This window comes from Henckelia pumila, chromosome 2 (assembly GCF_033568475.1).
Source record: "Henckelia pumila isolate YLH828 chromosome 2, ASM3356847v2, whole genome shotgun sequence".
Taxonomy (NCBI): Eukaryota; Viridiplantae; Streptophyta; class Magnoliopsida; order Lamiales; family Gesneriaceae; genus Henckelia; species Henckelia pumila.
Window position 1 is genome coordinate 17,778,876 of NC_133121.1, and position 15,900 is coordinate 17,794,775.

At 34.2% G+C, this 15,900-nt stretch overlaps 3 protein-coding genes across 4 annotated transcripts; 1 reads left to right on the top strand and 2 right to left on the bottom strand.

Annotated features, from left to right (window-relative positions):
* The first annotated feature begins 769 nt into the window (after window positions 1–769).
* Window positions 770–3,845, top strand: LOC140879839 (dnaJ protein homolog). Its single transcript, XM_073283763.1, has 6 exons — window positions 770–1,060; window positions 2,145–2,310; window positions 2,431–2,569; window positions 2,696–2,972; window positions 3,054–3,255; window positions 3,351–3,845. The coding sequence occupies exons 1-6, from the start codon at window positions 911–913 to the stop codon at window positions 3,668–3,670; spliced, it is 1,254 nt and encodes a 417-aa protein (XP_073139864.1). The 5' UTR covers window positions 770–910; the 3' UTR covers window positions 3,671–3,845.
* A 328-nt stretch (window positions 3,846–4,173) lies between these two features.
* Window positions 4,174–6,056, bottom strand: LOC140883918 (uncharacterized). The gene is made up of 3 exons (XM_073290540.1): window positions 5,889–6,056; window positions 5,103–5,253; window positions 4,174–4,914 (listed from the first exon to the last, which is right to left on the bottom strand). The coding sequence occupies exons 1-3, from the start codon at window positions 5,955–5,957 to the stop codon at window positions 4,313–4,315; spliced, it is 822 nt and encodes a 273-aa protein (XP_073146641.1). The 5' UTR covers window positions 5,958–6,056; the 3' UTR covers window positions 4,174–4,312.
* A 1,162-nt stretch (window positions 6,057–7,218) lies between these two features.
* On the bottom strand, window positions 7,219–12,432 carry LOC140883548 (uncharacterized). 2 transcript variants are annotated; one of them, XM_073290066.1, is made up of 6 exons: window positions 12,016–12,428; window positions 11,508–11,590; window positions 10,464–10,700; window positions 9,318–9,476; window positions 8,276–8,365; window positions 7,219–7,643 (listed from the first exon to the last, which is right to left on the bottom strand). In XM_073290066.1, the coding sequence occupies exons 1-6, from the start codon at window positions 12,312–12,314 to the stop codon at window positions 7,450–7,452; spliced, it is 1,062 nt and encodes a 353-aa protein (XP_073146167.1). In that variant the 5' UTR covers window positions 12,315–12,428; the 3' UTR covers window positions 7,219–7,449. The 2 variants fall into 2 exon arrangements, with proteins under 2 accessions (XP_073146167.1, XP_073146168.1); XM_073290067.1 differs by lacking the exon at window positions 8,276–8,365 and having other exon boundaries at window positions 12,016–12,432.
* Window positions 12,433–15,900: the final 3,468 nt, after the last annotated feature.

Genomic DNA, 15,900 nt, shown 5'->3' on the forward strand with positions numbered 1-15,900 from the left:
TGATCTCTTATCATAACAAATTAGTTTTACGACGAAGCGGAAACACAAAATTAATGGCATGAGGTAACGCCCTCCACTTCATCATACGTGAATGACCAAAGATCGTGTAATTTCAAAGGACCTTATGTACTTTCTAAAATCAGATTAAAAACGCAAATTTTACATTCGAAATATTAATAAAATAATTTCTGATATAAAATGAAATTTACTATGATAATTTTATTTTAAGAAAATAAAATAAACTATTGTTTCTTGTGATATGGAAATTCCCACAATAATATTTTGAAAAATAAAAAATTCCCACATATGCACACGTTCATTAGAACTAGTTAATATATGCACACGATGCGTGCATGTAAATTAAATTTTTGTTGCATATAACAAACTTTAACAAGAATTGAGTAATTTTATATTTAATAATGTTATGTTTTTTTGTTATTAATTTTTTATTATTTATTTATTTAAAAAGAATTGTGATATTTTAGAGTAAGGGTATTTTGGAGATCAAAAATAGCATGACATGACCTACCAAAAATAGTTACCGTGTAAATGTTGAGCATGTTACAATAACCAAGTCGGTAAACTAATGTAAGACCGAAATAGAGTTAAAATCATGGAAACATCTAGAAGGAAAATCTAGTCCGTAAGGTTTCGAATCGACGGTTCACATGGCCCCGATCAGCAATTCGAAAACCGACGGTCAAGATCTTATCACCACTCAATCTCTATCTTTTGCGATCTGTATTTATAAACCCTAATTACTCTAAAGTTTGCTCTCTTCGACCTTCTCGCAGTCGCTGGTTCTCTTCGTTGCCGCTCTCTCCAAATATCTCACGGAGGATTGATTGATTGATTCTCCTACCAATCGAATCTCTCGATTCTAAATTAGGGATATTCGAAGCAATTCAAGATGTTTGGGAGGGCGCCGAAGAAAAGTGATAACAACAAGTATTATGAGATACTCGGGGTGCCGAAATCGGCGTCGCAGGATGATTTGAAGAAGGCGTACAAGAAAGCAGCCATCAAGAATCATCCTGACAAGGGTGGAGATCCTGAGAAGGTACAATTCAGGAAATCAGGAAACTGTAATTTTTGGGGGTTTGATTTGTTTCGTGAAATTTTTAGGCATGTTTCCATGGACGTCTTGCGGATTATGTTCTATTGTCTGGTCTATTTTCATAAATGAGTGAGTGAAGTCATATAAGATCTGATGCCACTTTATGGGGAGCCTTCAGAGTCTTATAAATAATTTCTCCAAAGAAGAAACTCTTTAAAGTTGTAAAATTTGGGGTTTCTTTTGCCTATATAGCTATGGGAATAATGCTATCTGTTGAAGGAACAATTTTGTTATAATAATGATAACAATTGTAACTTTGGAAGATACGTAGAGTTTTCTCTGGTGAAAGGAAGCATGCGAACTAGAACAGTGTTATTGATTGGTGAAGAATGAAAAGAGAACATAATGTTGATTTTTTAAAATATATGGTGATTTCTCAGTTCTGATTGCTAAAATAATCCAAATTTTGATTTTAAACTCATTGCAACAGTTGTGGTTTGTAGTGGAGTAACCACTTACCACTGTCTTCCTTAGTTGTATCTGACATTTTGGAGCTATGTCATGATTGGATGAGTTTCAATCAGAATATCTGTTATAATTGCCGGTTTTTGAGTTGGATTATTCATGTTTAATCTGTAGTGTGCTCTTTACTCATAAATTTAATCAAGTGATACCTCATTTTGTTTTCAGGGGTTAGTGGTTGAAAACTTTAAGATCATGCAGTTTGATGCCGTAATGTTGTCATGTGTAATGATTATTAACTATTTTCTCATGTTGAGTTGGTGGTTTGTGGATGAAATTTTGGCAGTTGTTATAAATGAAATTTGCATTTATAACCTAAACATTGTCTAAGTTATATTGATTAGATAGGGTTCTTGATTGAGTGTTTTAGATTTCAGGTGCTGTTGATTGTTTCATGTGATGTGAAGTTGAGAAATTTTCGGAATGCTTTTACAGTTTTACTGATGTATATATATATGAATTACAAATACGACCATTTACGTGCACTGTATTTTGTTCAAGCATCCCCTGGTGATGCATTGTTTCTTTGAATAACTAAAAGCGTATGAACTGGTTGCTGCTGCAGTTTAAGGAACTTGCTCATGCTTATGAGGTTTTGAGTGATCCAGAAAAACGTGAAATATATGACCAGTATGGTGAAGATGCACTGAAGGAAGGAATGGGTGGAGGCGGTGGCATGCATGACCCATTTGACATCTTCTCATCCTTCTTTGGTGCAAGCCCATTTGGAAGTAGCTGCTTTATCTTTTAATTAACGTTTTTCATAATTTAGTTAACTTGCTTTTCTCTGTTGACCCTTGTTCATGACTTCATGGAATGTAATTTGATGGAGTTGTTTTGTTGATAACCAGGTGGTAGCAGCAGGGGACGAAGGCAGAGAAGGGGAGAAGATGTAGTTCACCCATTGAAGGCATCACTTGAGGATCTATATAGTGGGACTACGAAGAAACTGTCTCTGTCACGTAATGTAATTTGCTCGAAGTGTAATGGGTAGGTTCTCATCTGTGTCTTATGTTATGCGTAGTTGATAGCTTGTTCAACATTCCTCGGAGTTTTGAATTCTCGCTTAAGCATAATTTTCCTCATCTGTTTGGCTTGTATAACTTTTATTGGCAGTAAAGGATCAAAATCTGGAGCTCAGTCGAAGTGCTCAGGGTGTCAGGGATCTGGTATGAAAGTTTCGATCAGGCAGCTTGGCCCTGGTATGATCCAGCAAATGCAACACCCTTGCAACGAGTGCAAAGGGACAGGCGAGACGATCAATGATAGAGATCGCTGCCCACAATGCAAAGGCGAGAAGGTGGTTCAGGAAAAGAAAGTTTTGGAAGTCCATGTTGAAAAGGGCATGCAGCACGGGCAGAAAATCACATTCCCTGGGGAAGCTGATGAGGCGGTATGCCATGCCCTGACAAAGATGTAATTTACACCCTTTAAATGGATCAATATGTTTTTGATGTTACTGGTTATTCTGCAGCCTGACACTGTTACTGGAGACATAGTTTTTGTACTCCAGCAGAAGGAGCATCCGAAATTCAAGAGAAAGGGTGGTGATGACCTTTTTGTGGAACACACACTCTCACTCACCGAGGCATTATGTGGCTTCCAGTTCGTGTTAACTCATCTTGATGGCAGGCAGCTCCTTATCAAATCCCAACCTGGAGAAGTTGTGAAGCCTGGTCTGTAGTTTATAGTTTTACTGTCTTGAATCAATGACTGACCTATTTTTTGTGGTTCTCTAATGCCCACTTTCCTTTTGTGTAAAAAATATTAGATTCTAACAAGGCGATCAACGACGAAGGAATGCCCATGTACCAGAGACCATTCATGAAGGGTAAACTTTATATTCATTTCAATGTAGAGTTTCCAGATTCCTTGAGTTCAGCCCAAGCTGGAGCCTTGCTGAAAGTTCTTCCACCGAAGCCACAATCAAAGCTGAATGATATGGAACTTGAGGAGTGTGAGGAAACAACCCTGCATGATGTCAACATCGAGGAGGAGATGCGAAGGAGACAGGCTCAGCAGCAGGAAGCTTATGACGAGGATGAAGATATGCATGGTGGAGCTCAGAGGGTGCAATGTGCCCAACAGTGATTGATCAAGTCCGTTGTATCTTATTTGGGGTTGTTTGATTTGAAATATTGGGACAGTGGAAGATGCTATTTGTTTCTAGGGTGATGTTGCCTAATAATTTCATTTAGTTTTATGGAGTTATACTTGATACAAGCTTGTTTTGTTTTTGGAAATTGCATCGTCTAGTTTTGTGATATATCCAGCGTTTAGTTTTGTGCTTTTGAGTATTCTCTCATCTATCTATTATATAAAAATATCCTTTCATTTATCCCCAATCTTGTTTTGTATTCTTATACATTTCTCTTCTATTAATATTAAAATACTCTCATTTTAGCCCCCAAAATCTTTTCATCTGAGCGTATGATCAGCCAGCCATGTTAACAAACAAATATATAGCCTAAACGCAGCTTACATGATTGGAAATATAGTTGCATTTGTGCATATATATGTGGGTTGGTTTTTGGGTATGCATATGTAATTTACACAAGCAGCAACGCAATATCTAGCAACTATATCACCTGATACATCACAAAAAAGGTGCTGAATATCATGCTACAAGAATTCCCATAATCTACAGTTACCAGTTAAAACATTAACTAAATTATAGATGCTATCAGTGTCAAATGAGATTCTAGCAAAAAAATCCCATAAAATAAGGAAGGCTTAGTTACCTACAGCTGGTTTATCTGGAATTTCTGCTGCTTTTTTCTCCTCAGCATTATTCTGATTTACATGAATCTTTTCTGCACCATCAACCTTCTCATCCGGTGTTCCCTCTTCGGCATGGTATGCATCCTTGGATTCGTCACCATTTGCCCCCGCGAGCTCCTTAGATTCCTCAGTTTTTACGCCTATGACCTCAGCAGCTGCGTTCTTTGATCCCTCTACTTTAGCATCCGCAATCTCAGTAGCTGAATTTTTTGTCATTTCTAAATCTGGAGGTTCTTCCACTTTATCGTCTTCCTCAGTTTTCTCCTCTGTTATTTCAATATCAACCTCCTGTGGAAGAGCTTCATCGGTAATAACCTCTGCATTACCAGCATCTTCTGCGCATGCCATAGAAATTTCACCGCTTTCTTTAGCTTCTTCTGCAGCAGCATTGTTGCTATCAATGGCTTCATCTTCTACTTCCACATCATTATTCTTATCTTTAGCTTCTTTCTTTAGACTGGATTTTCTTTGCTTTTTTTTGGGAGTTTCACTTTCAGGTGCCCCTTCTGCCTTCAATTTCTCACTCAATCTAGCAGAACGCCTTGGACTGTCACCTGCAAAATACAAAGGCTGGTTCATGTCATATAGCTCCTTAAAACATTTGGATGACCAAGCAGGCAACGATTCACTAATACCGACTTCCTTCCTGTAATCCTAATTGAATACATGCATTTGTTTTCGCGTCACTTCACAATGAGAATTGTTGTGTGTGAGAGAGGAAATAACAGGCAAGTGAAAGTACCTAAACCCCAATCAAATTCAGAGAGAGTGGGTCCACCAGCATGAGATTTGAGGTATTGCTCCAACTGCCTCTTATGCCTGATCTCTTCTCCAGTTGGGGATATGAAAACAACGTCATTCCTTCGAGGTGTACCACCTTTCCTCGGAGTGAACTGGTTATTTTAGAAACGAGAAAAAAATGTACTCATGATAGATACATGAATTTCTTCAAATGAAAGTGTTTTTTTCCAACACCAAGTAGAACAAATTTCCGAACATTCAACCAAATTGAAGGACAGACGCTTTGGTGTCCAAATATTCAGTTTCACCATACGTACCACTCAACTTTTACACAACAATGGTCGTATAGATATAATCTGGTTAATTTAATTTTACGATTCAATTTTAATCTGCAGGAAGGGAACACCACGAAAACATCACTAAGGGACCAACAGCAAAGCTAAAAATATAATCGATCACACCCCATGACATCAATCTCGATGACATTCTCCTACATTAAAACAATTATTTCTGGATACATTGATTGAAAATAGCCTCAAACTTAATGCACTCAAGGAGACACAACAATCATCCCAAAATCACTAAGAAGTTGAAATTTTCAGCAACAAAAAACCTAGTCCATCATTAATCACCAATCTCGCACTCAAAATCCTCACAGCACCGACGACCAACATTTCAGGATTAAAACAGCAAAAACGATCAATCTCGTCCAAAATCACAACAACAATCCGAACGCAGAAAAACAAAATAGGAAGAACAATTAACGAAAAAACAAAAAGACGCAGACCTTCTTAATCCAGCCAGGCGGAGCAGAAAGCTCAATCACAACTTGCTCGTTCTCCCGAAGAGTCGCCATATTTGGAAGATTCCCGCTCTCTCTATGTCGCCATGTTTGATATTTCTCAACGAGTAGAAATGACGATTCGATTGAATGAATGTTTCTTTCGCCGGGGGAAAAGAAAAAGCGTGACAGGTGGACGTCACAGCTTTTATTAACTCATTTAATTTTTCCTTTTCGCGTCCGTATTTATTTTTTTTGTCGGCTTTGGTTGACAAGTTAATTTTAGTAAGTTCAGGACCTCCTGTTATTTAAAATTTAAAATAAATGTAATAATAATGTCAACTAATTCACTTCCATTTATATCTCACATTACCTATACGGTTGACCCATTTTATTGACGAACATCGACTTGAAGATTCATTTACTTGAATTTTCTTCAAAATGGTAGAGTTTCCTCAAAAAGGACACATTTATTTCTTGAACAATGAATTGCAATGTTTCAATTGAGATGTGTGACGTCAATACCTGATTATCTTAGTTCGCGTAAAAAAACATACAAAATCTATACGATAAGCGTTGATCCTTGACGTACTCCAAAAATGATTGGATGACACCACTTGATTTGAAGATGCATTTTATTCGAATTTCATTTGAAATTGTATATTGTGTTCTCGCGAACGATATTTTGTCTTGGACAATGTTTCGAATGAATGTGTGACTTATGCACTTGATGATCTTAATAAATTTGAAGGAGGCAATAAAATCTATACGTAAAAGATGATTGAACAAAATCACGTAACGAACTTCTTTGTAGTTTGTATTCATTGATATGTGGAAGATCAGTAAAATAGACTTTATATGATATTGGGGAAAAAAGGATTTAAAAAAAATTGTGATTAAAAAAAGAACCCACATGATAGAACATGTTCCCCTATTCAAATTATTGAAATCTTGCTTTTTTTTTTTTTAATATGTGACAAGATGCATATTTTTCGAGCTTAAAGTTGACCAAGTGTTTTTAAACATGATTTCGATAGGTTTTGACCCTCCAATAAATAAATAATAATAATAAATAAATAAATATCCAAAGGCCTTGAGTTTTGAAGATTAATTTATATCTACTCTATTTTGTTAAGCGTACGCCTCCTCGACTGACCATTTGGTCGGATGGTGTGGATTGGACTTCTTTCCTTATTTTTTTCCTTCTCTTCCTTGTTTTGTTTATTCCCCTTTTCTCATTTTATAATAATGATTTTTTAACCATGCATGCATTTAATTTCTTTAATTGTTTTTCTTTTTGTTACAAAAAATGACTCTACAAGCGGAGGTTAATAGTTCATATATAATTCAGGATCAAAGGAAAATCTTTGATTTTTTGGATTTTCCATCAAATGTTTTAACATCACTTGCATGTAAAATTACCCTTGATTTTCCAGGGTAGAACTGTATTTAAAACTGTACTTCAAAAACACATATATCATCAATCAATAATCAAATCAAATGTCCCAAAAATCAGTGAACAGACCCATCCTCTTTTCTTTTAAAAGAGATTAAAGCCACCACCTTTCTAATTTTCATCAGCTCCCCAAGCATCATCCCTCATACTTTGCCTTGAAAGAATCCGGTTTTTTCGAGCCTCTTCCTGTTTCCTCAGTTCATTTGACCCGAAATTCGAATGCAACTTTATTCCCATTCCCTGTGCTATCATTCTTTGTGCAGTTCTTGCAGATGTTTGAGGCCTCGGCCGTGGAGGCTCCAAATCTGAAACAAGATATAAACTCTAAGCATCAAACATGGATGTTTCCCTACACCTGGAATTCATCTTAATCATGGTTTAATGGAATATAATAAACATCATGGATCGTTTGACCGTCTCTACATGACAAGATTTCATCCCAACCATGGTTTAATAGTACTAAACAAGAAAAAACATTATGGATTGTATCTCCATATCAACATTTTCATCATTATCATCTTTAATCGAATATTTTACCATGGAAAGCATAGTAAATACGAAACAACATGATACATCGTATATCTCTTATCAAGATTTCATCCTAACCTAGAAAACAGAATAGGAATTTACCCAGATTTCATTCTAATTATGTTCTGTCCGAAGATCATTCGATGGAACTATTAGTGAACAAGGAAAAACATACAAATCAGTTCTGTCTATAACAGCTAATCAGGAAAAACAAACTTACCAAAGTAAAAGCCGTTGGATTCATTGGAACTAAGACTTATACCCGTTCGTTTGACTAATAAGGAAACCAAACCATTTGTCTTAAGTCTTAACTAGTTGCTACAAAAATTCTATGAGTGTATGCATATATATTGCACTAGGGATGTTCCATAGTTCATAACCATCTAGAAAAATAATCACCAACTGTTACCTTTTGGCTGTATTGAGCCCAGAAATTCGCTGCTCTGATCAAGTACGTTTACAGTGAACGAGCATTGGATTGAATTACTAGCCTCGAGAGCTACATCAAGAAATAAAAAGTATAACTCACCAATATAAACTTCCCACTATACTTTAAAATCCGGAATATGCTAATTTTAAAAATAAAAAAAATTTGAGTTCCTAGGGGCAATTATTTGTAAAGAGTATATTTTCTTGTATATATCCTCAAAGCAATAGCTGAAACAAAGGTTCATTTGAATTTTGAACACATTATGAACGAGGACAGCATGGGAAAATGGATTTAAAAGCTGAGGATCCAGCATGGGGTTAAACATATGCCTATTTTAAAAAATCTAAAAATTTAAAGTTCTTCTCCACCAAAAATCTCTTTTATATCCCTCCACTATCCCATCTCATGCTCTCTCCCTAATTCCCAGACCCGCTTCTAGAAAGCGAGATATCTAGAGAACATTAATAAGTAAATTGTATGTACTAAGTATGTCGTCAACATATGGTTACTAGTTTTGGTTGGTAATATATAACTACTGTACTAGGAAACTGAGACATGCAAAGCGAGTGAAATACATTCATAGGGATTCGGTAGGTCATAGCTAACTGCTGAAAATATGTACTTTTTTTGTAATTTGAAAGGCGAGGTTCGATTGAAGGATTGAAAATTCGAATGCTGATGACGACACTTTTGCTTTACATCAAAGTAAGTGTTTTTGTGGACGGGCATAATATAACACAAAATTTTACACTATAACACACAGTAAAGAGAGTGTGCAACAACAAAGTAAATACTCGAGCAAATGACATAATGCTTTTGGTTAATACATTTTAACAAAATGTAGGTGGATATCAGATCAAGTAACATCAAAGTTCACCAAAATAATACATACAAAAGCCCACTTCAAAATTCCCAGACGATTGTCCTCAAATAAATTAAATTTTTTCCTTGAATCCTAAACATTTTAGTCAATTGAATACCCACAAAACTGAAATAACTTAAGATGCACGAATGTCATTACCAGCAGATGGTGTTCCGAACACTGCAAGAGCTGTTGTATCGTTCACCCAACGAATCACAAAACGATCTTTGAATTTGTCCAAAGCTTTTTCTAAGTCAGTCGTCCTAGTGTTTGGAGAAATGCCAGCAAGAACTAGAACATGACGTGTACCATATATCACTGAAACAAAAAACCCCACATGGTGAGTTGAAACAAGAGGTTACAATAATTAAGATATATTAAGAAAATCATACCTAAAAAGCAGAACAAGAAACAAAAAAAAAACTCGTAAATGTTTACGAGTTGAGTGGGGTTTCCAAACCATTACAAATTTCATTGCTCAACCAAAGATTAATCATAGTTAAAATTCATGTTCAAGCTTTCCTTTTTCTCTTTCCCTCCTTTGTCACGTGCAACCCAACTTTCCCAAAAACACACAGTTCCCAAAAATATTTTAATTGGACTATAAATTTTGGATTCTCCATTAGTGCGCTGAGATATATTTGTTTCAGTTTCGTATTTCAGTAACTAAGCAAAGAGCTACTAGTAGAATGAATGAACTCATTCAAGCATCAATTATCATTAAAAATTATAATTTAAGCATCATGAAAGCAAACTGAAAAATTCGGTTCACATTTAATTAGTTTTATACACAAAACACCATTCAGTGAGACATAACATAAAGTAAATTGCTAAAGAAAAAGGGAAAAAGTAATCAAGGAAACAGAGAGTAATACACCAATGAAAAGTCAAATTTGATACCAAGCCACAAGCTCTAACAATTCACATCAATTAGCTTATACGACTAGCAATATCAATGCATAAACTCCCAGACGAGTATCATGGCATACCTAACAGAGAGAATAATGTTTCTGATTTCATGATTTGAATATGTATCCATGCCACACCCCATTTTTTCAGATTTTCCATTAATCATTCGAAAGAACTAACATTTCAATGGAAGAAATCAATCAGTCATGATTCAAAAGCAATGTATTATTGGAGAAAAATGCACTCATAAATGACAAACTGACGAACCATTTAACATATTTTGTAGAGATAAACCCAAGAAATGACGAATGGTGACGCTAAAATAGAAAGGACTTATGACAGCTTAGAGAGCATGAATTTTTAAGCACAACAAGTATGAAATTCCAATAGACGCACAATTTTGTTCTTCAAAGTCTGTGACAGGGTTTGAGGAGTTAGTCTCTGGGTCATCAGAAACAGTTTCATCAGATTGGTTATCACTATACAGTCCCTGTTTCTTGTATGAAAATGTTCCTCTTCCACGCCTCTTCGCAATTTGAACTTTCGAGTCTTCTAAAGAAAGTTCTGATACTCCGGGTAAACTTTCGGCGGTAAATAACTCCTCAGGAGCACGATCTGCAATAGCTTCCCAGTCTATAAGAAACCAAAGTATTAGGTGCAACTCCAAACTCACAAACACCTTTGAAAAAATAAAGAAACCTGATAGAATGTATTAAAAACACTCTTGATGCTCATCAAGCCCAGATGAGCATTGCAGGCACAAACAGCCAACAATAACCCATAACTTTTTATTTCTCAAGCAGAGCAACACAGAAAAGATAATAATCATCAATTTGATTTAAGGTGCATTGGGACTAAAGTATTTGAAATCTTTCAAATCTACATGATTGTCTGGATGGATTTATATTGGAAGGATTTCAAATCCATCTTTTACTAGTTTTGCTAAATGACAATTGAGATTGGTGGGTGTATTTCAAATATATTTTTCAAATCATTCCCCAAATCAAATCTTTCCATCTAAAGGCAAACTTAATGAATGGTCCGTATATTTGCAGCAAGTCAAATGTCTACTAATCAGTTTTGATGTTCATTGGCCACTCATTGTCCTTTAAGCAGAAACTAGTTGAGATCTACCAATCTCATATTCTCGTGTAACCATGTTGCTCAAGGACATATGGTATATGTAACCATTCTGACTTCATGTATATCTTATATGTTCGACAAAATTTTCAGTCCATAAAGAACGATAGGGCTAACATTCACCTAAATATGTTAGCTTGATGAATTAAAAATAAATAAGGATATGATCACCATCCAAACGACAACGCTGTGCGAATCAAAATTTGTAGCACAACGGGTTTGACTATGAAACGACAAATGAATGCATGATAAACACATAAACAAATGACTATCATAGCGTTAAGAAAGAAAACTTGCCACCTTCTGCAATTCCATCCGAAGCAATCTCCGCATTTGCAGAAACGCCAGCTTCTGAATTTTCATCAGCCACAGCCTCTTTTATCCTGGATAGCCAATACCAAAAGGTAAGTCCATCAATACAGCAATAAGTCCAAGAAACCAAAAGTTCTTACGTTATCAGTCATCTGTGACTGTGATCTAACACTCGCTATATGAAGATTCATAACACCTAAAACAAATCAATTAGAGGTGTACTTATTTCGATTGTGTTCCATTCAAATACTTGTACAACTACAAAAATGAAACAAATCCCACATCTTCTTCACTCACCCTGAACACACAAACTCAAAGAAATTAACTAATAAAAGCAGAAACATTCTTGAACCTCATCTAAAAAATTCCTCCAAATAAAATCCTAAATTGCATGAACAAAACAAAACATAGCAGCGCACCTCGTGCAACATCATCAGCGCATTTCTAAAATCCATCTAGTACCCTGCAATAACTACCTAACAAAAAAGGGACTGACCCTTTTCGTTGTTTGATTTGTAGAGCACGGGAGATTACTTGATCGGCCCTGAGAGAGAGGCCTTTGGCGGAATATAGCTTGTACAAGTCTTGCAACGCTGCGTACAACTGGTCGGCTCTGGAAGTAGATGAGCTGCCAAGAAAGTCCTGGGATTCATGCTTTTCGAATTCATTTTCAAGAGTAGCGACGATAGGTTCAAGAATCGAAATTGCTTGGTCGATTTCTCCTGCATGCACAAGATCCTCCACCGCCTCAGTCCAGTTGAGGGTGGCAGCTCCGCTGCTGTTGCTAGTTTCCATCACCTCTGAAAAGAGCACACGAGAAGGGAAATGGAAATGGGATTCGATTCGATAGATGATGACGGGACAACACGATTTATCATTTCTCGGGGCCCCCCTTATTTATACGCAATTGCATTGGCATCCCCAGTTAAATTGGAGATCAATCCCTAGTCATCTCATATCCAAGTACTTTTTTTTTTCTTAGAAAAATATATAAAAATATATACATCGAATTTTTTTGACAGTTCTGTGGGATACTTGTGTTAAAGTATGTGCAAGTGGATTATCGTGTGCGTAATTGTGATGTTCGGGGTTAATAAAAGTATGGCGAGTGATTGTTTGTGTCAAAAGTTTACTTGACAGTTTTTAAAAACATGATTGCCACTTTAGAATGAGAGATATTCTGGCTTGAAAATTTTGACATGTGCTATTATTATCAATAAGGTGACGACAAAGACAAAGACGATGAAAATAACGGGAAAGACTCGTGTTAATATAATGAGTATGATAAACTGCCGGTAACATGGAATAGACACAAGATAATGTTATGTGTACATAGATGGTTATACGCTAATGTTAAATTAGAAATTATTCCAAAACTTTCTAAAAATTGTTTCTTTTCAAATTACAATTGTTTGTCTTGCCGAAAAATTTTTTTATTAATTTTTTTATATATATTTTATATTAATTTTACGATATTCAAATTGAGTTTCTTAATTATATGATAGAATTTTCACTTTTCGAATAATATTTATGACTTTAGTTTTATAATATTTTTTCTTCGAACTTTTTTTTCCATGTACATGGTCAATCGAGTTGAGTTATTTGAAAAGAGTAAATTTTAATTTTTCAAGATTTGATGAGAAATATTGTGATCTCTTAATGATTGCATACATGATACAATGGTATGATTTTAGTTTAATATTTTTCTCTCGAAATTTTTTTCTGTACTTGGTCAATCAAGTTGAGCTATTTGAAAACAGCAGAATTCCTTTTTTTTAAAAAAAATAACATATATTGTTGTGTGCAATCGTTAAGAGATCACAATATTTCCAGTATTCTAAATGGTGATCTAGGCGGTAGGCGGCCCTCGACCGCCCCGCCTTAGCATCAGGCGGCCCCAAGCTGTCCAGCGGGCGGCAAGACGGGCGAGGCAGCGGTGGCGGGCGCTCGAGCGGGGGAGGCGGCCAAGGCGGTTAACAAATTTTAAATTTCAGTCAAAGGTCAGAGTCAACTAAATTTAAAAATCTAGTCAAAGTCTACCATTTTTAAAACCTTAGTTATTTGAAAACACTACGCACTTTCTTTTCTTTTCCATTTTTGCTTCAAGTCTTCTTACCATCAACCACTAGGCCCGCCGCCAGCAAACCTTTAGGTTAGGTTTTGTATATTTAACATAATTTTACACAATTTAAGTAAAGTCTAATGATATTGTTTGAGATTATGGGGTGTTAGTATACTAAAGAATATTAATATATGTGATTACATATAAAAAAAATGCTAAAAAAAATTCAACTGCCTAGGCAGCCGAGGCGGTAGGCGGTCTCAGAACGTCCCGCAACCGCCTCCCGCTATTTACAACACTGTGGCCAATCGAGTAGAGTTATTTGAAAAGAGTAAATTTTAATTTTTCAAGATTTGATGAGAAATATTGTGATCTCTTAGTGATTGCATAAAACGGTATGATTTTAATTAGTTTAATATTTTTTTCTCGAAATTTTTTTCTGTACTTGGTCAATCAAGTTGAGCTATTTGAAAACAGTAGAATTTCATTTTTTTTAAAAAAAATAACATATATTGTTGTGTGTAATCGTTAAAAGATCACAATATTTCTCATCAAATTTAAAAAATTAAAATTAAATAATATATACCGTTGTTTGAAATCCAGAAGAAAAAAATTATTTGAAAAAGGAAAATTGATATCATATAATTAAGAGATTCAATTTGAATATTGAAAAAAGATTCATTAAAGTACGTTTTACACGTGATTTGAATCTTGTAAAAAAAATCATTAAAGTAATTTTTTATTTTTTAACAAGATAAACAATTGTGATTTGAAAAGAAACCATTTTAGAAAATTTAAAGATAATTTACTAATTTAACATATACGGGTAACCCTGCGTATAAAAATAATTCTTCCGTGTCTACTGCAAAATGTGGACAATTCTTTTTCTAATGTATCACGCTGTTTCTGACGGCGTGAATCAAGCTAATCACGCCTATATTCTTTCAAATGCCCACCTACCATGCCCACCAATGATGTGGCATTATTCTATTGGACCTACAATTTATCACATCTTTATCACATCCAATATAATAGTGCCACATCATTGGTGGGCATGATAGGTGGGCACTTGAAAGAAACTCTATATATATATATATAATATTGGTAGGTTATTATCAAAAAAAAAAAAAAATTGTCCGCCTTGATTATCAAACCAATCACCTTTTCTAATTATTTCTTCTTATATATAAAGAATCTCCCCTTTAGACACCATCTTTTCATTTGACGAAATTGTCCTTATGTGATATAAATATTACATTTTTATTTTTATTTATTTTTTTTTAAATTTCAATATTTCAAATTTCCATATTTTTTTCAACTAAACATTATAGATAAAATAAATTGACAAATAAATTTTAAATTTATTTTTATATTATTTTATAAAAAAAATTTAAATATTATCGAAAAAATAATATTTATATATAACATACAATATTAAATATATTATATGATTTTATACCCACGCAACGCGTGTGTGCGATTATGCTAGTATGAATAATAATTAATATTTCAACATAACACAAATATTCAAAAATTAAATGCTTACTTAAGTTTTATATGAACTCATACCTCGAAGAAAGTTAACGCATAAAATTTATACAAAAATTGAAAATGTGATTTTTCTTCGTAGCTTCAAGTGAGAACAAAAAAAAAATTTAAGCTAAAAAGTTTGATGATGTTGTGAAAAAAGTATGGTAAAAAATAAAAACTTCAAAACTCAAAATATATCAAACTCTACATTTTATAAAATTTTTCTCTCTTAAATTGTGATTTTTTACACAAATGGAGAGACCTATTTATAGATCTTATTTGGAAATTAGTCCAAAAATTAATATATAATCATCTATATCATCATACAATAATTTTCAATATTCAACATTTAACATTCAACTTTAAATAATATATAATATATTTTCAACATGTGAAAATATAAAACGAAAGAGTTCATACTGAAATTTTTTTACTTGGATGTTCAACTTTTCAATGCATGAGATTCACCAACGTAAAAGCAAGAACAACAAAAAAATTTTCAAAAATTGAAAATGTGATTTTTATGCAAGCCTTCAAATTGGAAAAAAAAAATTAAATAATTTAGTGAAAATACAAAACAAACGATTATATATTGAAATGAAACTTTTTTATCTGAATATATAATTTTTGCATGTATGAATACCAACGTTGAAGTATGATCAATAAAAAAATTTCTCCAAAATTTTATGTAGTTTACTGATTTATCCAATGGTCCACATCTCAACACATATGCATAATTAATATTATAAAGTTGACATGACAAATAATGAGTTATTAGATCTCCTATTA